Consider the following 23,940-nt stretch of genomic DNA (forward strand, 5'->3'; position numbering starts at 1 on the left):
TGTGTTAGTGAAATTACAAGTACACTTAAAATACAGCAACGAATACAACACAGTGAAACGCATTTTTATCCTTTACTAAATCCACTTGTACAGGAAAGGCCTGAAAAAGACAGTCTCACACTGACTGTGAGCATAGTAGCTGAAGTATGCAGAACTTCAAGATTCTTCCTACCCATACTACTGGGTATTTCATTTAAGAAGTCCCAGTCAAGGAGGAGCCAATCTCTGGATCGTTTCTTGGTGATATGATGTCTGTGATCAATGCATCTGTCTGGAAAAGATGCATTTGTACCCATGCTAGGGCACGACACTGAGTCCTAAGCTTTTTCTCTTTGGCAACCGAGTTCTGAAATGAATGCCTGCAAGAAACATTTGTATAGGTGGCACAAACAGTAGAGGGCATTTGAAAATTTTCAACTGCTTGTACTCATAACTGAGGACAAGCAGTCCGATGGTGACTCTTAAGATCCTGTGCTATGATGCTACATGCTCTACCCTGCCTTCAAATATGTCTCCAGATGTATCTCCAAACTGGTGTCTGCATCAAGATATTATCTGATGTAATATCCAGATCACACTGTCATATTCCTGTTATGATAACTGGAAATTTAAATAATAAAAACCCATTTAATGGGTTTTTTTGCTGGTCCACTAAAAGACTTTGGGTCCTTGGTTCAAATTTAAAAAAAAAAATCCTCCATGTTGAATCTCTTTTCAGTATTTCACAGAATCATCAGGGTTGGAAGACACCTTCAAGATCATCTAGTCCAACCATCAGCCTGGCACCACTATAATCACCCCTAAACCATATCCCAAACTGCCACATCCAGACACCTCTTGAATGCTTCCAGAGAGAGTCGTGGAACCACTAATGCAATAAGTTACGTGGGCAACTTATTGCAATGCCTAACTACTCTTTCAGTGAAAAAAAATGCTATGATATATAACTGAAGCTCTACTGCCTGATTGCATCCTCCAGCACTGATATTATAATAAACTTCTTCTTGGCTTTTTTTCATTACACACTACTGATGAATAATAAACTCAATATTACATATGCTGCTAATTCATCTTTTTATATAATTTTGCAATCTTACTGGAGTAGCAATGCACATCTAAGAATTAAGGCTAGTACCATTATTAGGGATAACAAACTGAGAGATGCACATTTTGCCTGGGACTAAACACGTAGAAGCTCAATTCTCCTTTTACTTGTGGGAATAAAGGTTACAGCCATCTGTAGTAGAGCAAACTGGATTCTGTTACTCATTCTAATAAAACATGGCAGAATTGGGGCCAGATGGTTTTTACACTCAACATTTCCCCCTTCTTTCTTCCAAAGGGACAGAGAAGACACAACCAAAGTTTTGGGTTAAATGCTATCTGGTTGCAAAGTAGTACACTGAGGGCTACTGGGGGCAACTGGAAATATTTACTCTCTCTCTCTTTCCTCTGATAGAAATTGTATCATCTGGAAGTCAATGCTTTGTACTCCACTCTAGCTTCCTTTATAGCGATTCCTATAAGACTGGTTGTTATTATCTATACTGCAAGAGCGCTTCAAAGACTGACAAACAATAGTGCTGTTGTCCTGTGCACATGCAGAAGAAAGTTTCCAGATTATAAACAAAAGAGACAAAATTGTGACAGGCTGGATGAATTCAAAGCTGACTTACGCCCTGAACAGAGAATCACTGTCTGCTCCTCCTTACACCAGAAACCTGAGACAGCAACAAAGCAGGGTGAAGGCAGCAGGGGCTGACAGTGCTACTGCTCTGCCTAAAGCTGATGTTCAAGAACTGGGTAGTGACTGACCAATAGCTATTTTTAGTGGGCAGCTGAGCAACTTACAACCCTTAGACCCACAGAATCATTTAGGCTGATGAAGACATCAAAGATCACTGAGTCTGTTAACCCAGCACTGCCAACTCCTGGCTAAACCATCCCCAAGTTTAGCCATATCTACACATCTTTCAAATACTTGCAAGATGGTGACCCAACCAATTCCCTCGGCACTCTGTTCTAATGCTTGATGACACTTTTGGTGAAGAAATATTTTATAATATCTAATCTTAACCTGCCCTGACTTCATGAGATTTGCTCCTGATTTCATATCAGAGCCGTGGGTGACTTAGGAATGCGACTTAGAAGGGTGTCTCCTAAAGCTGCAGCCAGAGGAAATGAACTGAACGAGGGCTGTGTGATGTCTGAGCTCTCCTGGGCAGCACTGAACCCCTGCTCACCTCCTAGGTGACACAAGGGACACAGGCAATGGCTTCTTACAGTGCTGGGCAATGAAAGACAACGCAAAACCACTAGCGTAAGTGAACATTAGTAATACCTCTCTCTCTCTCAGGTTTGCAAGCTACAAGCCCACCTATGTACCTGGATTGTGTTAAGGAAGACATTTCAGCATCTTTCACCTCAGGAGCTCTCCTATACATAACCAAAACATAGTTACGTAGTTTTCAGCAATGCTCGGTTCAGTCTTTGCTTCACCACCAACGCAACTTCAAAAACGTGTCGCTTTCCTCGCTTTGTGCCAAAACTCCCAGAATCAGCATGTTTCAAACCTACAAACGGCGGCTTTTGGCTGAATTAGCTCCTTTCAAGCCCAACAAAGCCTCTATTTGTGATTCCCATTCCCCTCACACTCTCAATCTGCATAATTACAACCCTGACACCACCAGGCTCTAATTACACGGCTCACGAGAGGCGCGGCGCCCTGGGCCGGATCCAGCCCCGGGCGAGGCGGGGCGAGCCGTGCTGGGGTGCAGTGGGGGGAAGGCACTTTTCTTTAAACACCCGGGGCTCCCCTCTGAGGTGGTCCCTGCCGCCCTTCCCCGGGGCTGGATGGCGGGGGCGCCGGGCGGCTCTTTGTTCCTGCCGAGTGCGTGTGCGCGGCGCTCGGGCTGCCGGAGTGGGAGGGGATCCCGCCCGCGCCGCCGTTAACGGGAGGCGCAGAGCGGTGGAGCGGGGCCGGCCGGGCGGCACAGCGGTGCAGGGCCGGACCCCGGCGCTGCGAGCGGCGCTGCCCTGCGCTCCCGCCTCCCCCGGGGGCCGGGCGCTGCCCTCCGGCGGCGCGGCGGAGCAGGTGCCGGCGGCGGCAGCGGACCGGCAGGATGGAGGCTGCCTTGCTGAAGCCGGCGATGATGGCGGAGGTGAAGGGGAGCGGCGCCGGCTCTGCCGTTAGCGCCGAGCTGGAGGTGAAGAAGCTGCAGGAGCTGGTGCGGAAGCTGGAGAAGCAGAACGAGCAGCTCCGGAGCCGCGCCGCCGCCGCCGCGGTGGCCACCGGCCCGCCCAGCCCGCACCTGCTGCTGGCCCCGCCGCCGGCCCCGGGCGGGCTGCGCCCCGCCAGCCCCCCCGCCGCGGGCCCGCCGTGCATACCCAGCCCGGTGCCCACCCTGCTGTGCCCGCCAGAGCCCCTCGCCTACTTCAAGCCCTCGCCCGGGCCGCCGGCCGCTGGTGGCGGGCAGGAAGGCGGCGGCGGTACGGGGGCGGCGGCCACGGTGCTGGACGAGGTGGCGGTGCTGGAGCTGGAGGACGGCTGCGGAGAGGACGAGGATACATGGTACATGCGGCTCGGCCCTGCCCTGCTCCCCGGCCCGGCCCGGCTGTGCACCCCGGCCGGGCCTCCCGCAGCGGTCTCCCGGCTCTTATTAGCATTAGCCCCCAAATCCACTTGATCTCCCCGCTTAGACTGAAATCTGCTTTTTTCTCTCCTTTTTTTTTTTTTTCCCCCTTCCATCCCCCTTCCAAACCGTGCCGCCCTCTCGAGGGAAGGGCCCCGTATACGAGACGCGGCTCAGGTCGGGTGTTCACTGCTCGGCTCGCCCGGGGCGTCGCGCCCTCCGTGGGGAGCAGAGCTCGTTTTCCACCCCGAGGACTATCGTTCAGATCTCAGCCTAGTTTCAGCCCCGTGTTTACATAAGGAATTAAAAATAGCGGAATTTCGTTCCGGGAAAGCCTTGATCTGAGCAGCGCTGCCTGCTCATCCTAAAACCTCTGCCAAATTGACTCCCATCTTCAGGGATTTGGGAGGGCTTTTGTCTTTTAGATGTTGATCTAAATTGTGTATCTTAACGCACCCGTGTAGCTGCAAAAGGCTCGGCAGAGTGCTAGTAAATGGAATAAATCGGAAATGAATAGCGAATGAACAGAGCAAAAAATGAAATCGACCTGGACTAACGTGTGTAACCCGTAAAAAGAAACAGAAGGGGAGACTGCAAGGTAGAGCTATAAGTAAATCAGTGAAGCTGGTGCCTTAAAACCTGTTTCAGCGACGTGGGCGAACATCGCAGAGGCAGTGCTGGAATACTGTGTTCGCCGTGTTACTGTGTGGAACGTCAATGATCCTCAATTTGTTTTCAATTGTCAATAGTAATATATAGATTACCTTTATTTAAATAAGTTTTAGCTTATCTGTTTAAGCTTCCATGCAGCTTTGCTTTTTATGAGGTTAGTTTTTGAATCAAGCTATAAGTTAATGTCAGATGAGAATAAAAATGTAGTATAAAGAAGCTGAGATGTGTTAAAATATCCTTAATTTTGGTCCTTAATTAAGATTAAATGTTCAAAATTAATCTTAATATCAGAAGTGTTTCTAATTGTTGTATGTGCTTCATGGTACACAATACTGTGTTTCTGAAAATGGATTTTGAGAATCATGTACAAATTGTGTGGAAATTTTTGTCAGCATTGCTTCATTGTGTGTGTGGTTGGTCTGCAGAGCTGGTTTGGACTTGTCAGTCTAGACTTAAATCAAATTTTACGTTGTTTCTAACTTCTGTCTTTCCTAGCATTAAGGAATATCACATTTGTTTGGTAATGTCTTGTTAAACAAAATGCTTTCCTTGTTTACATTTTACGGTTGTAGTCAGTCATGGTTGCATTATGTGCCATAGTGAAATTTCCGATTTGATTTCCTCCATGGGAGCAATCCTAGATTTGGATGCTAAAATTTACCTATATGTCACGCATGTATGTGTCCACAGGCAGAATTTCATGACAGCAATTTGTTAACAAATTTATTGCACTAGGAGTAGTTCTTGAGCTGTTGAATGTTTTTAGTTCAAGGATAAATCTGTCATTGTCCAAGAAAGATCAGGCGTGTGATGCCAGTTGCTTGGGGCTTTTTTGTAATCTCAGTCTTTAAAGCAAACTGCTACCTGGAAAGCCAAAGCCTTCGGTGCATATCCTAGTTTTCGATTAGTAATTTTAGGCCTTAAATACCCCTTGGGGTTTTGTGTTTTCCTTGCCTTTTTTTTTTGTTTTGTTTTTGTTTTTTTTTTTGTTTTTGACTGCAGTTACAAAAAACCCCAAAACCAACCAACCTTGTTGAACAGCAGACAAATCAAACTACTTTTTATTGTTTAGCTTTTGACAGGAAGATCATCAGTCAGATGTTTAGCTTTTGAAGCACTTCTGCAGGTTAACAGGAAACCTGAAAGCTTTTCTGTCCATTCCTTTTTTGTTTTCTCAGTATCATTTTTCAAACGTGTGGTCAGGCACTGGAGGAAGTCTGGGAAAGTAAGTCCTCTCCTCAGAGCAATTCAGTAGTTGATCTCTGCTGGGTTTGCCAAGAGAGAGCAAGATAGCAGTCGTAGTGAGGATATTTGTTCCTTGAGAGCTGGTTAGACAGTGCAGAATGACTTCAAAGGCAAAGATCTCCATGGAGCAGACACTGGTGAAGGGGTGCTCTGGTGGGACGTGGGTAGCTCTTGAGCCAAAATTTTGAAGGTGAAAGGCTGCTGCTACGTGTTAGTGACCCCTGTTTAGTTTTTGGTCTTGCCTTTCACTCTCCCTTTGTACAGGCCAGATCCCTTTACGGTGTGTTAAGTGTTTTTCTGGTGCCTTGAGAGTCTGGCTCTGGGTGTCCCTAGCCCCATGTCTCAGAAGTGGTCAGGCCAGGGAGCTGTGAGTTGGAGTCTTGTCCTGCAGACAAGAATAGTTTGCTCCCTGGAAGATTTGCACTGTCCCAGGTGAGTTGGCATCTGCTGTGCCTGCTAATCTGCCAGGGCGACAGCAGCAACCCAGATCTCAGCCTCAAGAATTCTCCCATGAAATGTGCTTTGAAACCTGCTTTCCTGATGTGCTACTGATCAGTTGCCAACTCTTGTCTGAGAATAATGCATGTACGCTACCTTTTTTTGCAAATGTGCTTTTTTTTTTCTTTTCTCCTGGTGTTGAATGTTGAAAATAGATTTTCAGTGTTTCTCATTGCATGTTTTTAATCATTACAAATATGACTTGAACAACATCTGGTTCATCTGTGTGAAGATAAAATCAGATGCTGAAATTGTCTAAATCTCCAGTAAATATAAAGCAAGAGCACCTTTGGTGTGTGTACAGCACCTAATACATTTGAACTTTGGGCAGTGCTGAAATTCAGACAATGGTAGTGATTAGATAGGAGATTTCAATGTGAAATCTACTTGAACTTTGTTTGGACATGCCAGAGCTGAAGAGTTGATATTTTTCCACCTATTTTTCTGAGGAGGGAAGAAGGAAAACAAATGTAAACTCTTCTACTTCAGGATATATTTATTTTTATTAGATATCTTGTTGCAGGGCTTTGGATGTTATAAATTATTAGTGATCTAATAGGAAAGTGAGCATACAAAAGCAAACTTTGCAGTATTGCATATCTTGCTGATACTTATGTGTGTTTTGGTTAAGGTTGTACGTCTTGCCCACCAAGACTCACACTCCTCAAGAGAAATCACTGAGTCCTCTGCAGTGGTGTAGACGTGTTCTGGATCATCCAACTCCTGAGATAGAAGCTGCAAAACGTTCCCTATGCTTTAGATTGGAGCAAGGTAATCTTATTGTGTTAATTTCTTTATTAGGAGGTTGGCATTTTTGATCTGGTGTTCCTCTCCTCTTTGGTGTTTGCGCAGTTTAGCAGCCTTTACACATGGATGATGTGGAGTTTTCTTCATATGTATGCAACTCTTCCTTCATTACATAAATGCTAACAAATTATTGAATTTTTTCGTTTCTGATAATGCAGTTTTTAAAGTATTTGCCTTCTTTGTTACCCATTTTTCCTCCTGCACAACTTATTCTAACTTGTCAGTTTTCATCCAGGGCTTAAAATAGAGGACCTCCTGGCAAGGAAATATTGATGCTAACTTTACTATTGGTTTATCTATGAGGTTTGAAAAAGGGTGCTTTTCCTTTTTTGTAAAGTCAGAATTATCATAGGGCTATAAATCTTTAAAGACATATTTGTCAACATATGATGTAGTGTTAGAACTTTGCTAAGTTTAGCACCCACCAAGAAGAGCTGTAAGTTGACTGTGGTGCTGTTTTGTTGGCCTCTCGGTAATCTCAGGTGCTGGAATCTCTCTGATGGCTGATCAGTGCTGGTGAACTTGTGGAGTTCTCTACGTGCTCTAACATTTGTTTTAAATAAATATCAGACAGCACTTTTCTTATTTTCTTACCATCTGGGGTCTCATTAAAATTGTATTAAGTGTTGTTGAAGAAAGCGGTTAAGGGAGGATATTAAGGTTTGTAACTCACTAGGAAAGAAGTGGAAAATGAACAATACATGAACATGACAGAAGGAATAAAGTTAATGACAGCATGAACATATGGCTGTATAAGTTAGCTACAGCCATCATTAAGAGAGATTGAGCATGTTCCTGGATGCTTTGGAGGATATGGGTAGTTGGATAAGTCTTATCCAAAATCAAGTGTTTAAGTGAATCAGGCTCTGAAGGCATCAGCCTCTTTGCATTGACTATAAAAGATGCTACAATGATTATTGATCTGGAAATGTTTAGTTGAGCCTATTTGCCTCAAGTTACGTGGGCCAAACTGTGGTTCCTATATTGGTTGGTATTCATCCCATCTAGTTTTAGGGTGGACTTTGGCTTGTTATTTGGATATCTGATTTCAGGTGTCTGTAGGATGAGCTCAATGTCTTGTTTGAGTATCAATGGAAGATTTGTGTGTAGAGTCCGAGGAGTCTGGGGAGCTGCTCAAGTGACAAGATTTAGGTGTTTACTGTACAATGAATTTAGTAGCTGTCTCGAGTCCACTGACAGTAGTGGGTGCTTGGCACTCAATCCCACATGCTTACCTGAAGGTGCGTCTTTGTGGGACTGGGCATCCAACAGTGGGGTGCAGATTGCCCTGCATAGGTAGCTAGTGCCCTTTGAGATGGCCTGTTACCCTGTTTTCTGTTCAGGACAGATGCAGACCTTCCAAAGGTCCTATGCTTTTACTGTCTTTTAATGACACCTTGGCCTCCCCAAGGGCCTCTCAGGTCAGCAGGCACATCCAGGTATGGACAATTGAGTCAAGCCTGTAGTGTCAGTGTAGAGACAAGCAAGAGGACTGCATGACCTTTTTTTTTTTTTTCCCCTTAAAGGATTTATTTAAATTGAATAGGCAATAAAGGTTTCAAATGAAAATCACTCTATGCTTATCAGTTCAATCTCTCCCTCTGCAGAAGTCACAGCAAATGGCATATGTCACCTAGTTATGTTGACAATGAGTTACTCTGATCCATATGTTCTGCTCATGGAAATTGGCTCATGAATTTCCTGAGCTCTGTAAAAAGTTTCTGAGAAATTATATGCCATAAATAAAACCTACTATGGGAGCAGTATGTTCAAGGAGTGAATAGACTTGTATTTATACTGCAGCAATTCTTTGGTAGAATTGCTTTAATTAATAATTCAGTTAAGACTTGATTAACACTAGTATTTCTAAATATTTTCTTTTAGCACCTGTACCTTTGTAAATAATACATAATAAGCAAGCATCATCCTTCTTACTCTTAAATTTTTAGAAGTTGATTTCACTATATTTATTTATTCCTTAGTTTTTCAACCAGAAGTGAGACTTTTGTAAGAATCTGATAATTTGGTTTTTGAAGTACAGCAAACTTTCTGTAACCTGACTTCCCCATATTTTGTTTTGCGGGGCACTCAATCAGTATTATACATGTGACTTCCCCATATTTTGTTTTGCGGGGCACTCAATCAGTATTATACATGTATAGATATGTACACATAATCCATCCTGGTTTTATAAGTGACTCACTAAGTATGGCATTCTTCTTTCTGGGACTAAAGTTTCAAACTTTGTACTTTTAAGTTTAATGCTGTTTTCCCCTTTTAGCCATATGCCTTGCAAGGGCATTTTCAAGGTATTTTGAAATCTACTTGTGCCTCTTCTGCTTGGCTCTGAATCAATGGTTAACACTGAAGTACTTGAGAACTATTAAATGACTAGTCAGAAAACATTTATAGTGTAGCAGAGTGTGATTTCTGAAGTGGCCTTTTGGTAGAATTCGCTTAGTGCATGGTGCGTTAGCCAAAAATTAAACCAGTTTAGTTGTTACAGCTCTTCAGGCAGCATAGTGCACATGGTAATAAAAAGCTATAAAAACTGATTTTTGACTGCAAAGTCAGCATATCTGAATAAGTTCATGCAGGGAGAAGAGCTGTGAGCCAAAAAAAAAAAAAAAATTTAAAAATTGCCAGTATTATTTTTGAGCTGTAACTAATTCTGATTTTCTTATTAAGGTTTTTAATCCTGCCCTCATTTATTCCTGCTCCTGTGAATTTTTCTTACTGCATTACATCCTGATTTTAATAAAAGTTTTCATCTGTTTTTTGAAATATCCCAGCATTAGGATATTCCATAACAAGGCTAAAAGTCTTGTAAGAGACTTCTGCCAGAGCAGTCTAAGGCAGTGAAATAGTTTAACAGCTACTTGGTCTTTCAGGCCAGAAAATCATTTGAATGGTGGTATTTTCTTTTCACTTTGCTGTGCTCGCCAGCCTGTTTCTTTTCTAGTGAAAATGACTGTTTTGAGTATTTCATGGTGGAAGTTAAGAGTTCATTTTGGCATAAATCCTTAAGGTTTATTATAAGCAAAGAGGTGGTCTCCAGCAGGTGGTTCTTCTGTGAGCTACTCTGAGAACTTGGGCAAGCTTCTCAGCATTCCTCCGGTTTACCACTAAGTAGGTAAAGCTTTTATAATGTTTATAATGAACTAGGCTTATTACAAACCCTGTTTCTGTGGATTAAACGTGCTAGCTTTAAGGAGGATGTAAGTTTAATGTAACCTCCTGTGATAGGATCTTTGCTTGGAATTGTGCCTGTTTTCCATGAGCAGTTACAGTGTTGAGGTAACATTTGTTTGTTTCAGTTGTTTTATCTCTGTGGGCTCAACTGGATCACATCTTTCTTCTTATTCTTCGTCAGTTATCTTTTGTTTGAAACCCTTCTGGTTTGTTATGCTTACAGCAGTTCTTTATATATTGTAGGGTCAATTAGCTTGCAGTTTGGATTTTAGTCTTGCTGTCTTATTTTATTTTTTTAGGTTAATTGATGTGAACGGGGCCACCTAACAGTCTTAATGGTGTGGTAGAGCCTATTCTGTGTTTTCTTTGCAGTAGTTGAAGATGTTGGGACATGCATTAATTCAGTGAGCAGAGAAGTGTGACATATAAACTTCCTAGCTGATGCAGATGGGTGTAACCCCTCTGAAGGTGATGAGATGGTGGTGACTGGCACCCTGGCTGAAGATAGCCTGCCTAGCTTAGCTTCTGAAAAAGCTCTGAAACAGGCAGGTGGATAAACTGAGGACTTAAGAGGCTTAGCAAGGAGTCAGTCTGTAGGAACTCAGCTTTTATGCAGGGCCTCAAAGTGTAACTCTTCCAGTTCAGCCTTCCAGATAGGAAGCTCTTCTTTATTGGGGAATATGAAATATTGGCTTGATTCAGAATTTGGCTTAGATGAGTTCTTATTCAGAAACACCATTTCAGATGTTTAGGAACAGTAGGCAGCTGAAGTCTGTAGGTGTTGCAGTTAGCTGCAGTAGTTTATAGTTTAAAGAGGTAAACTCTGTTTTCTTTCTTAAATTATTATTGTGCTTCAGAATGGATGCTGTTATGTCATCTGTGGATGACAAGATTTGTTGTGAAACAGATCCATTGCAGTTTCTCTCCTTTGCTTGAGATTCCACAAAACGAAGATTGTCATTAGTGGAATTTTATTTGTTATTGTGCTGTTTCCCAGTGATATATACTTGTTAAGGTTGATATCCAAACATACAACATACCCAGAAGAAAAACCATGAGGATACCAAACAAAATCATTAATTTTGATAGTACTGTGTTCTTTTTACCTATTAAAAAAAGAATCTGGTAGGTTAGAACTGGTAGGGCAACTATAACACCAGGCAGAAGGTTTCACCTGGATGTGTAACTTGTGGCTTATGCAGGAAGAGGCAGTGTTCTCTCCCCTTATCTTGGCAGTGTTCTCTCCCCTTATCCTAACTCTTTTTCACTTTCCATGGCTTCATAATGAAATAATGAATCTTCAAGATATGGAATACACTTCAACTGTTAAAAACCACTGTCATAGGGAATTTTTATGCTGTAGTTTATTAATACCAGAAACAAACAGAAAATACTGTGGGGGGAAAAAAAAGTGAACAGAAGTTTTTATCTTGTATGCTTGAGGTGTATCCAGGTATGAAACAAGGGCAAGGCAGATTTTGGGTGGTTTTTTTTTTTTTTTTTTCCTAAAGGTAGATCTTTTTAGGTTTAATTTTATTTGCTGTCCATTGATGGATCAGATATGTATGTTGAGATACTTAACTGGATTAATAAAATTTCATGTAGCTTTCTTGATCATGTAAAATGCAGGTTAGTTCTATGTAAAATGCTTTTGAGGCAGGAAGTAATAATGTATAGAAGCTTACAGATGATTGTTGTTTCCATCATAAATAAAGTGTTTAAAGCTCTAGAAAGAATGAAAAAAGTGGCATGAAGTTTTGGTTTCTTTTTGTGTATGTTTTGATTATAAAAAATGATGAGCAGCCATAGCTCTTATCCACATCTTGGCACCTTTTGAGGAATGTGACATCTTGGAGGTTAGGCTGTGTAGGCATCTTCTGCTGCAGTACAGACTTAGTGCTTGGAGGGCACCCATACATGCACATCACTTACTTTGTAATAGATTTTATTTATTTGAAATAGTTTCTTGTAACAGCTGCATAATCCCAAGCACTTCTTAGAGGTTTTGCAAATGCTGATTTCTCTGGATCTCGTGGCACAGCTGCTGAGAGTTTGGAGAGTATTTCAGTTTGGAAAAACTCAGGTTTGATACTTGACTCGCATTTCAAGCAGAATATTTCTCTCTGTCTCTGTAACATTGCTGCTCTGCAAGTACACTTGAAGATGGAAGTGTTTGGTTTAAAACCCTTCTGGCAACAAGTGTGTATAAGATCATGCACTTGACTTTTGTTTTAACTTCAGAGATATCTCTTGCCATTTTACTACAGCTCCTAAATATGATTTCTGCTTTTTATTGAATTACAACATACAATTTAAGAGTTTAATTTCATATTTAGGAATTGATTAATTGATGTGCAGGTCATAATTATTTGCTTAGAATAGAGTTCTGGTTATTTTACTTGTAAGGAGAGGCTGAATTTTGAAGTGTCTGTAAAGGTAGAGACGTGATGTTAGATCATGCCTGAGGTGAGAAGACACCCATCCCATTTTAGTGTGTGTTTTTTTTTTAATCCATGCTGACTACTGAGCTGGGATTATCATCTCATCATGAGTGGTTAAACAGCTAGAAACACTGTTAAAATTCATGTGAGGACTTCAGTAGGCTTATTCTTATTTAAAATAATTTATACACGCAATGTAAGTTCAAAGCCTGCAATGCAGTGTGTGTCTAAAAGCAATAGAAGTCTGATCAACATTGCTTTATGCTTAAAGTACAGGCACATGTAGTGGTCCCTAGCAGAGTACTAGTCCCTGGGTTGGCTTCTGAAGTGTGCAACTACTTTCCTATATAGAAATTAAAAAGAAACCTAGGTTTTAATAACTGACTTGGGGGCATTTGAAAGCCTATCCTCTGGAGATATTTTTTCTATGAGGATTCTCTATGGAATGAGGATCTTTTCAATACTGGACTGTTGTGGATGCTGTCATTTCATTATTGCTTCTGATAGTCTTATGTGCTCATTTACTCACTGTGAGTCCCCACGTTATTGTTGCAGCTGTTGTCTTTATGTTGTCTTTCTTTCACAGTCTGTTTTTTTTCATGTCTGCAGAAGAGAGCTGAGAGTAACATTTCAGAAGGCAGACAAGTGTGATAGAGGTAGCACTGCTTCTTTACTAAAAGGTTTATTTCTGTATTTTCACTTTGGCTGTTTGCTCTACTTAGCCAACCCTGTGTGCCCCTCTAATGCAGAGGGGGGCATTGCACTTCTTGCATTGTGACTTGGAACAAGTCTCCTACTTCTCCTGCTATTTGGAAAGAAAGCTCCTTTGTATTCACTTGTCTGTTCCCATAAGGTAGTACCAAGTACCAGTGTTGATTTTGCTGCCTGCCTTGTATTAATTCAGGGTGAGTAGACTTGTACCTTGAAGTGCACAATTCTAAAATGGTTACTCAGAGGCGGATAACTTGGAAGATACCCTCATGCAGTCAGATACATTCTTCTGTAAATGTTGATGAATTGTGTCCTCTGCTGCATAGGAGAGATCAGTTGCTCATTCTTTGTTTTGTCTGTAGATGATGGTGGACAGATTGTTTCTGAGTTAAGTACAATAAGGATTTGTAAGAGCCCTTTTTGATACTAAATTTTACGCATAATTTCACTGACCCTTAAGTCATTTAAGCTAGATGCTTGGGAGAAACTCTGTCCACTGATGCTGAAGAAGCCAAAGGACAGTCCACCCAGCTGTTTTTAAGCAGTTGGGTGAACTGAGTCTGGAGATAGTAATTTCTCTCCACTAATTAGAAAAAAACATTGGAGTACTTAGCATCAGAAGGATTAGGATTTTTAAGAAGTTTTGAATTTTGCATTCTGCAACATTCTGCATTTTGCAGCAATAGCCCTGGTGCCTTTCATGCAGAGATAGTTTCTCATGGTCTCCTATTTCTTCAATCATGGTATTTCTGACCTTGTTTGTAATCACTTGTTTAGGGGCTAAGCTCATTCTCCAAAATGAGGACACAGGATTCTTGTGGATTTTTTTGTGTTTTCACATACCAGTAGCTATCTGTATCCTTCTATGAAAGGCACAAAAGTTTTGTTCCGCATTCCAATCACTGATGAAATGGTGTAAATTCTATTGTTTTGTCTGCCAGTCCTAGGTTAGATGCACGGGATATTGTTTTGTGTTGTATCTGTATCACAGAGGGACATCTGTGTGATTGAATCTTTCTTGGACATAAATTTTGTGTCTCAATTTCCATCTCCAGACATGGAGCTTTTCCTCTTGTATGGAGGAAAAGCTGTAAGGACCTTGTTGTTGGGTCTCAGATATTTATGTGAATTCATAGAACATGTAATGGTCCAGGTTTGTTCCACCTAATTTTAGATTTATGTCTAGTAAATATATAGTTTAAGGTTCAGTTACTTTGACTGTGATCCACTGATCTTAGTGAGGGTGCCAAGAATAATCTGACACTCTTTTGCATCCTTGGCATATCTAGGTGGGCAGGTGGGTATGATACAGGATCTGCACAATAGCCTTACTGAACTGGACCAGCTGGAGCACCAAAATGTCATTACATTCTGGTTTTAGATGACTGAATCATGCCCTTTCTGTTTTATGCTGAAGGATTGGTTCTGCTCCAGACTGTAGGTGTTAAAGTGAGGCTGTCTACAAGTAGGCCCTTCTGTGTATATGTATCCATTTTTTTTTGTCTTTTCTGTTTAGATTTGCTTTTTACATATAAGAAAATACAATATGCACTTTATATTGATGCTGTCATTTCATAGAAAAATTATCAGCACACAAGAAAGTAAGTGCAAGATCACTCATGTGGTGAAAGTATGCCACTGCAAGTTGACTTTAAGTAGCATTAGCTGCTTGCCACTTGATTTAAAATCACTTGAAAATTACGTAAAGATTTGTGTTAGAATTTTAAGTGAGCTCTTAGGGCTAGGGGCTCTAATTTATTTTATTCTGTAGGAATGGCTCATATAATGAAATTCCAATTTCATTGGGCTCAAGGTCCTATTCCAGTGTAGAGTTAATAAAAGAGTAGGATGGAGTATAAGTCTTTAGAATTTGTGTCTGACTAGTACCACATATTATAAAATTATTTTCTTTTATTTTAGACTTATTTGGCACTTGATGTATTTGTGACTTTTGTCTTCAGGCAATTTTTTCTTCATAACATGTCCTTGCAGGGTTTTGTGGCCTGCTGTTACGTGGGTGATAGCAGCTGAGTCATCTGTTGTGTTGTTGCCTACAGGTATAGAAGAGTTGGCTCAGCATACTGATGTCCTTTCATCCTAAAAGTCCACCATGTCCTTCAAGCAGCTCTGTGAAATGCTAGCAGACCTTTTCCATGTTCTTTATTCCTCCTTCCTAACCCATAGGAAAGGCAGGATGTAGAGTGATTTGCAGGCCAGCATGAAACAGGGCAGGGTGGAGTGGCAGAATCTTGGCTTCAGCATGTTCCTCCATAGTGTTATCAGTTTTCTGTTTTGTCATTTCTGCTTCATGTATTGTAGTTGTATAGCAAGTATTCAGACTTGCCTCACGGTTGTTTCTTACTGTCATTTGAAGCCCTGGGTGTGAAATACTTCACTGTTGTCCCAAATGGATCTCTCTTTTTTTGTATTATAAATCATCTCAATTTTTAAGTAGGCACATATGTTCTTGTTGTGTTGGACATAGTCCAAAAAATATTTACCTTTTTCTGATTTATGTGGATGCTGATAAATCTGAAATAATTATTTGGAGGAATGAAATGTTTCTTTATAGAAAAGCTTGAAGAAACAGCTCAAAATATATTGTCCAAGCCCATTTCTGCTTATTGTGGACGTGACAGGTTCTGGTGATGGAAGCATGTAAAAGATGCTGCAGAGTACCTTTTATCCTGAACAGTAAGACAGGGGCAGAAGGATGCTGCAGCAGTGTAGTAGGTGTACTGATGGTGCTTCTGCAGTTTGTGTGCTTTTTGCTCCTGTTGGTGTGCCATTCTCATGCCTTCCCTATTGTACCATGTTCTTGGGTGATATTGTACTCCTCTCTCTTCTGCCAGCTTATAGCTGTGTTGCTTGTTAGTGAGGAGCAAAGAATGCCTCTTTGTTAAATGCTTGGGCAGTTCTTGGTGCAGTGTATATCTGGAAGGTACTCTCAAGACAAAGTTTACTTAAGGAGTCTCCCTTGAGATACCTGAAATCCCCCCAGGGAACCTGAAATGTGGGAATGTGCTCTGAGTTAGTGTCAGGAGACATTGGTCTTTCTTGAGGGAATCTGAAGAGGCTGGTCTGCTTAGCTTCAAAGTTGTTGCAGAAGCCCTAACTCCCATGACAGTAATGACAAGGGTATTTTTATGTCACTTTACCCATTTTCCTGGTAGCAGTTTTTTGGTTAGTGCTTCTTAATTTGACTCAAGGTTGGTGTTGAACCTTAATCTGTATGAGAATACATATTCTGAATATGTTATTATATTTAACAGTCAGTTAAACCTCTAGTAGAACTTTATTAATTATAAACTGTCACAAATTTTTTTCCTGTGTGGTATTTTAGAAGTATGAAAAATCTGTTTCACAGTATCTTTTTTTTAAAGTGTTTTGTGTCTTTGCTCTGCTTTTTGGTAATAGTGTTAACAGTTTCTCATGATAATCACATAACTGTGACACCTGCTATATTTATCCAAAAGCCACAGGGTTCCTGGAGGGCAAGTGCTGCTTTTGACCTCGATTTGAGCCTAAGATTTAGCTTTTGCAGTCTGCCTCAATATAGACAGCAGATAGGCTTGAACAAAGAAGGGAGTGTGGCATCTTGGAACAGTATTGAAGTCAGAAACTGTAAATTGAGCTCTCTGGCAAAAGCCTCCTGCCAGAAAATTTGACCTATGAATGCAGATGGCAAGTAGATACGGTTTTAGGGGGAGCTGTATTGTTTGTATTGGTGCTGCTGGAATGCAGAGCAATTTCAGGACTAAACAGTAAATGATAAGACAAGTGCAATGTATGGTTAATCTTGGACTAATTGGACTAATTTTTTTTTTCTGTCTTTTCATCTATTATGAATGATCAAGAGAGTTATATCCCAATAGCCACATATATTTCAATTATACCTGGTATATAAAAAAGATGCTGTTAGGAGAAGAATGGAAAATGGTCCTTCTTTGAGTCTGTTTTTGACAGAATGGATCCCTCACCCTTTATTTTTCTCTGTTTTGCCGATAGTATGGCAACAAAGAGAGAATTATGTAAGCTACCAGAAAATTTAAATTTAAGAAATGTAATTACATATTTTTAACTGTGTTTTTCCTCCAGCAACTTGTTCAGAGCTAAAATACACCTTTGATTCAAATTCTTGCTATTTTATCTGATTAGCAGTATAGCACGTGTCCACTTAGGAGAAGTGTTGTACATTCTGTGTGGAGATGAAGTTCTCTTCTACTAACTGGAGTTACTGTCTCTGAAGAGTCCACTAAAACAGTTCATAATAGCAATTTTTTAATACTAGTGCAGTGTATAGACGAAATGAATGGTACATTTTTTAGGATGAGAGTACCTTGTGTAGTAGCTGAGCTTTGATCTGCAAGGGGAGTTAACTAATACCTGTTCTTTAAATCACACAGAGAAGCCTTGCTCCTTTATCCTAGAGGAACCCCCTAAGCGTGGACTTACAGAGTGAAAGGGCAGAGGCACCCTTCATCTTCGTTCACTTTGTCAATAGCAGTTGAGCTCTTCTTGAAATACATTCAATGTTTTTTCAAAATAAAAATTTTTATAATGTGATTGAATGTTTGTCCTGATTATTGCATAGTGGTGATTTGATCTTAATTTGTTTTTCTGCAATGGTACTGTTACTTTTGTCTTCTTCTATCACTTATTCAATTTGGATAATGGAAGCTGCAGAAGGACAGTCTGTCCAGTAGAGTTCTCTGGGATTGCTGTGATTGCAGTGACTCAGCACCAACCAATACAAAGAATTGAAATTACAAAGCAGCTCTTACTTTCGAAGGACTGAGAGCATTTCTAAAAGAGTGGATGAATTGCTATCAGGGGGGTTTTAAATCTGCTATTGGCTGATTGAAGTGGGGGTGTCTAACATACAGTTTTAAAAGAGTGAGGAGATTTATTTCTGCAGCAAAGAAAGCCTGATTAGTCTAAGCGGTCCTGAAAACAGGCCTCCTTCTCAGGCTGAAGTTAAGAAAATACTGTAAGACTGATAATTTTTTTGCTATATAGAAAGTAGCTTGCTGATGAGAGAAAAGCTTCTCATGTTCTTACTAGCCTTGAAGGGTACAGAGCATATCCAGGCACACAGAAGACCTCACATGTTCTTGTTGTGTTACCAAAATATAAGTACCTAACAGGAGACTGTAACAGTTGATCCCGTCAGTGCATACAGCCTCTCTACACCCTGCAGAGCATGCCAGGCAGCCTAGCTTCAATATATCTACACAGCTCAGTGCTACATGGAGAAGGCACATTGGTATAGCTGTCGCTGGGATCCAACATGAATGAATGTCATGATAGCTCCCATATTTCGGCTTTCAGGTTTCTAGTTACCATGTGTGTCTCTCTGTCTGTTAAACATTGTTAAACATGCTGTAAGTGCTTTCAAGATAAGGTTCATACTGCTTTATTTAAGCCATCTTAAACTTCAGGCTTGAAATCAGTTATTAGTTGAAAAAGCAGGACATCTTCGGAGCATGAGATGTGTCTTCCTCCAGTGGCAGAGAGTAGCATCATTGCTTAGGTAGGACTGGAGGTCACCTTTGAATATTGTACACTAGTTGAGTTTGATACAGATCACAGTTTCTTAAAGATGCAGGATATGCTGCATTTTGCCAAATGTTCTACTCTGTAATTCAGACTGAAATTCTCATTGGTTTCCATACGGTAACTCTCATAAGAATTTTTAATCATCAAACAAAATTATTTTCCAGCTTTTGCTTACCCTGTGGTATACTGGAATTAGATCTGTTGAAAACAGGCTTTCTAGAACTTCAGGACTAACCTGAGACAAGAAACAAGTGTCTCCGGTTTTGTGGTACAAAGGAAGGTAACTAAATAAATACCACTTAAAAAAATCTTCCGTGGTTATGTTTAACGTACTCTAGATAGAAGTAGTAGAAAACTTAAAATAGTAGAAATGTAGTGAGAAAAAGACTGTGTTGATCCAAAGCCTACTGAAGTCGTTAGAAGTTTTTAATTTACCTGGGCTTTGTGCATTATCTTTATGTTCCTTCAGGTATTTGCCAATGAATTGTATGCTTTTGGGGATGAATGTCAAATAACTTTGAGAGGAGTCTTCTGCTTTTTATTTGAGGTTAAAAATGTGATGAGATTCCACATGTATTGTTTCCTACATGGCTGAAAGAAAAAAGTAATTTTATGCTCTAGATTTGACTGGCAGTGATCAGTACAAATTATTTCAAACTCTGGAGTTTGATGCCCTATATTTATAGATTTTACTACTGGGGGACTTTTGCAAAACTTGCATAGACACCATGGGGTTCTTCTGACTCATATCGCAGAGCTACATGTGGTATTCTTGCCATTTGTACAAGTGTTGGGAAGGTCAGGTCTGTGCTAAAGATGTGAATGCAGTATAGTTTTGCTCATCAAGAGTGTGAAAAAATGTACATCCATAACCTGCTTTGGCCAAAGTCCTTGGTACGTACATATGTTTGTTCTGGGAAGTTTTCCTTGTATTGATATAGCCTGTCTAATTCATGGCAATGCTTGTTGTTTTATAAAGAGGAGCTTTGCTCAATGGTGTAAGAGTCATTTACAGACATTATTCTACTGTATTGGCAAAATGCCCCTTCACCAACAGGCTTACTTGGTTTTCATATTAAGGAATCTAAAACAGATGAGTGGATGTGTGGAGTAGACAGGTTAAGGGAAACAAGTATCTTCTAGCTGCAAGGCAGATGCCCAATAAGAGCAGCACTGTCATAAGCAGTAGTACAGTGAGTTATCTGACAAAGAACTATTCAAAAATGAATTTACCAGCTTCTACTGCAACTGAAAAAATTGTCACTACAGCCACCATGATGGTACGAGGGTGGATGAAGCCCTCTGAAGAGGGGGCATGAAACTGCTTCTTCTTCTTGGATGGTGAGGCAAACTCCTCATATAAGGATAATCACCAGGGACAGAGCTGACTGGCTGGGGAGGAAGAGGACATCTAATAAAAGTCACATAATCAGTGTATGTACCAGGTATATTGGGAGCTTGAAAGCCTGCTTCTGAGTGATAAATAAGCATGTCCAAAGAAGCAGCAGGCCATATTCCTCTCAGTCACCTTCACCACTGGATAAGTTTTAGAATGAAGGGCTTATTTAAGTGCACAGATTTATGATCATGGGCCTATATTAGAAGCAACTCCCACTCCAACATACATTATTAATTGTATATGTAATACTAGGTTTCTTTCTTCATTGATCCAGAATCTTTGCTATCAAGAGTTCTAAGTTAGAGGGCTCAGCTTGCCCCTGGGGATTGTGCCCAGGGAGGGTTGTCGAGCTACAGCTCTCCTGTACCTTTCTGTTAAGTGATTTGCAGTCTTGCAAAATAACAGCTCTGGTAACTATTTTCCATCTCAAAGTTGAAGTAATTTGTCTTTTTTTAATAAATATCTTGATCAGGGCCTGGCTTTAGACTGTAAACTTTCTTTGTTTCTTTACACCAGACCTGAAAATCAGTGCCAAACCCTACAAGCAACATGGTTTCTAATGAGGTTGCTGAAATTGTGCCTCTTTCCTTTGTGAGGATATATCATTGATCCAGTTATGGTCAAGGCACCCCTCTGCGAGATGATGACAGTATGGGAGTTTTGAGCCAGAGAAAACAGATCTGCCTACATCCTCATAATTCTGGGTAATGGCCATAAGCCACAGAACTGTGGTGGTAATAAACCAGGCACAGTGGCTGTCGTACTACTGGTCACCAGTCTTTTACCATGTGAGCTGCATCCTGGGCAGGCATCTCTGCTGAAGATGCTGCAAGTTTGGAATTACAGCAGCTGTGGAGTTAATGCCTGCAGCCACATACTCCTTGCTGCTGCATATCTGCAGGCATTCCCTTGACTGTTCCAGACCTAGAAAGAATATGTCAAACTGGTCTGCAAAGCAAATCTCCAGTGGATTTATTTATAAGGTATGAACTGTATGGCAGACAAAGTTTGCTAGCACTCTACAAGTAGGCAGTGAAGAGATGTCCTGAGACCCAGACATGCTGTCTCTCAGACCTGGGAGATGCCACAGACCCAACCAGCATTTAAAGAAAAAGACAAAAATACCTTTTTCTGTTCAAAACATAGCTGTTTTTATTGCTTGTGGAGTATTGCGGCAAACAGAACAATTAAACCAGTTCTGAGTGATTGTAAAACTCTTCCCACAGTACTCTGTGGGATTTTGCTGTATTACACTGTCACTGAAATACAAACAAAGCAGTTACCGAAGGTAGCAAATTCAAGAGGGAAAACCGGGTTGGGATGAGTTTCACAATGTTTCTGCAAAATGAATATGAGACTTTGGATTTTGCATATGATGATGTGGTAACGTGTGCATGTGTGTAATCAATGATAGACCTGTGTTTCATTAAGGAAAATAGAAACTCTTTGTGAAAATAGAAACAACTTTGACAAGTTGTGCCAAGCAGAAATGATTCCCCTTTGGATTAGCAGGCAGTGAGTAAAATGTGATTCATGATGATCACAATGCTCCAGCAATGTTGAAGTGATATGATGTGACTTGTGGCACAGCTCTGCTTAAATCTTAGTGCCACAGACTGCAATAGCAAAGTCTTGGTGAAGATACCCTTTCCACGTTAGAGGAGTAGGGCCACAGCTCCTAAATTAGTGTGGTGTTGAGGTTTGGCAAAGTTATTTCAACAAATTAATTTCTGCTGGGATGCAGCTGGCTGCCTTGAAAATATGCTGATTGTAGAAGAGACATTAGTGTCTTGCCACAGTCCTACCTTCCCCTGGGTAATGCACTAACTTCCTCAGAGCTTCTTCAGAGCTTTTCATTTGTGCCTACCGCGATTGCTGCCCCTTCAGATCTACTAGCAGAGGTGATTGGATGATGGCTTCCCTGCCCATTTCAGTCAGTACCTGCTGGGTGAACCTTACCAGAGACCTGGGAATGTACAGCCAGAACCAGCAGAAGCAGGAGGTCTATCCAGCTGGCCCAGAAAGAGTTGGGGGAAGATATTTAGTGGCCTGAGGTGCATTGTCTGCATATCCTGATGGTAGATCTTTATCCAGTGAGTGGCATCATGAGGTGGTTACAATTTTCTTTTCTTTTTTGTTGCTAATTGTTAAAATATGCTGAAAATGCACATGCTTTACTCTGTGCTGTGTGGGTGTGTGAATTACTGGTGTCAGACATGGAGTTCATCTTGCCTGCCCTTACACACACCTCGGAGGCTGTTCTCTGATGGGTTTCTCTTGGAGGCAGTGTTACTTCAGCTGTCCCACCTTCCTGCTGCTGTTCTCCACTTCTCCATATCTCCCTTAAATGTGATGGTACAAGTGATCTTCATTTTCTTGGTAAAGGGGATTGAGAAACTCTTCCTTGCTTAAGAGGTCCCCTTCCAACTGGATCTGCTGCTGAGAAAGTTGTTTGGTGACTTCAGTTGGATACAAGCTGGTTTCAGGAGGATGTGTGCAAGCATTGCAGTGCTCTAGTGCTGTGAGAGTTGTCTTTTTCAGTTGCTTAGAAAAAGTGAAAACTGAAGGCAGTCTTTGAACTCTGTTTTTAAGCTCTGTTTATTGTTCTCTGTAATGAATGCTGTCAGAGAGTTTAGTTTGAATGTGTGCAGAGATCTGTATTGGAGCTAGTCACACTGAGCTGCCATTGTAGGCAGAGCAGACAAAGGGATATAGCTCCCTTTGCAAGGGGAGCTATACCCCTTTGTCCTTTGCAAGCAGAGGTGAGATGAATCATGCCCTGTCCTTCCACTTGGAAATGTCCTGAGGTGACTAGGTCAGCCACTGATGTCTGTACATAAGAGCATCTTCATTGTGTCTGGGACACAGGATCCAGCATCCTAAAGCACCATAAATAGGTACTGGAAGAGAGAGAATGTGGGGAAATAGTATATATTCCTGCCCTGCACACCATCCTAGCTGTGTAGCCAGTTCAGTGACTGACAGAGGCAGATGTGAACTCTATTAGATGTGATTTATTGAACTTTGGTGGATTCTTCTTTTGTGAGTTTGTGTATTCTTCCTGTGTTAAGTTTTGCATTCACAGTGCCCTTTGGTAAGAATCCTTACTAAAATCCTGTTTTTGAAGGCTCTTAAGGCCTTATTTGAAGGCTTCTAAAATTGAGTGGGGTAAACACTCCTCTTAATGAATGAGATATTAATGGTTTGATAGAAGAATCTGGGACTCTATATTGTTTTCCAGGTTTCCCTGTGTAGTGGTACATGAGAATGAGTCTTCTGCTCAGAAAGGTCTGTCTTACTTCAAACTAGCTGAAATGTGAGCTGCTGATGTATGTTCATGGGTTCTGGTCAATCCACCAAATAGAACAAAAATACATCAGACTGACTTTTTTGTGTAAGAACTGGGAACTGGGGAGGGAACAGAGATTTGGGCCCAAGGTCCTGCCTAAGGCATAGTATTTCAGCATAGTATTTGGTCAGGTTCTCAAAGCAGGGAAGCTGGGAAGCCAGGTTTGGCTGTTAGCTCTAATCAGAAAATTTGCTTTTGGATGTGTGAATGCAGGTAGAGTTGTGCACCCAGGAGGAAAATGAATGCTGAGACAGCTGCATTTTTCACAAAGCCCTGTGCTTGTCTGTTTACATAGCTGTACAGTAAAAGGTTTGCCTTAAAAAATGAGCCAAGTTAAAAAAACCCAACAAAATGAGAAAAACCCCACAACCTTACCCTCCAAAGCACATAGCTAAAATGTAGTATCCTTCTTTTTGTAGGAATTTGTAGGAAGTA

At 41.0% G+C, this 23,940-nt stretch overlaps 1 protein-coding gene across 2 annotated transcripts in view; it reads left to right on the forward strand.

The window, feature by feature from the left end:
- Positions 1-3,075: 3,075 nt before the first annotated feature.
- SLAIN1 (SLAIN motif family member 1) overlaps positions 3,076-23,940 on the forward strand; it is a 50,036-nt gene continuing 29,171 nt past the window's right edge. The window contains exons 1-2 of one of the 2 annotated variants that reach the window (XM_059839192.1): positions 3,076-3,571; positions 6,679-6,818. In XM_059839192.1, the coding sequence (XP_059695175.1) occupies positions 3,123-3,571; positions 6,679-6,818 (589 nt within the window). In that variant the 5' untranslated portion in view covers positions 3,076-3,122. The remainder of the gene's footprint in view (positions 3,572-6,678; positions 6,819-23,940) is intronic. The other variant, XM_059839193.1, reaches the window with a different exon arrangement.

This window comes from Haemorhous mexicanus, chromosome 2 (assembly GCF_027477595.1).
Source record: "Haemorhous mexicanus isolate bHaeMex1 chromosome 2, bHaeMex1.pri, whole genome shotgun sequence".
In the NCBI taxonomy this organism is placed as follows: Eukaryota; Metazoa; Chordata; class Aves; order Passeriformes; family Fringillidae; genus Haemorhous; species Haemorhous mexicanus.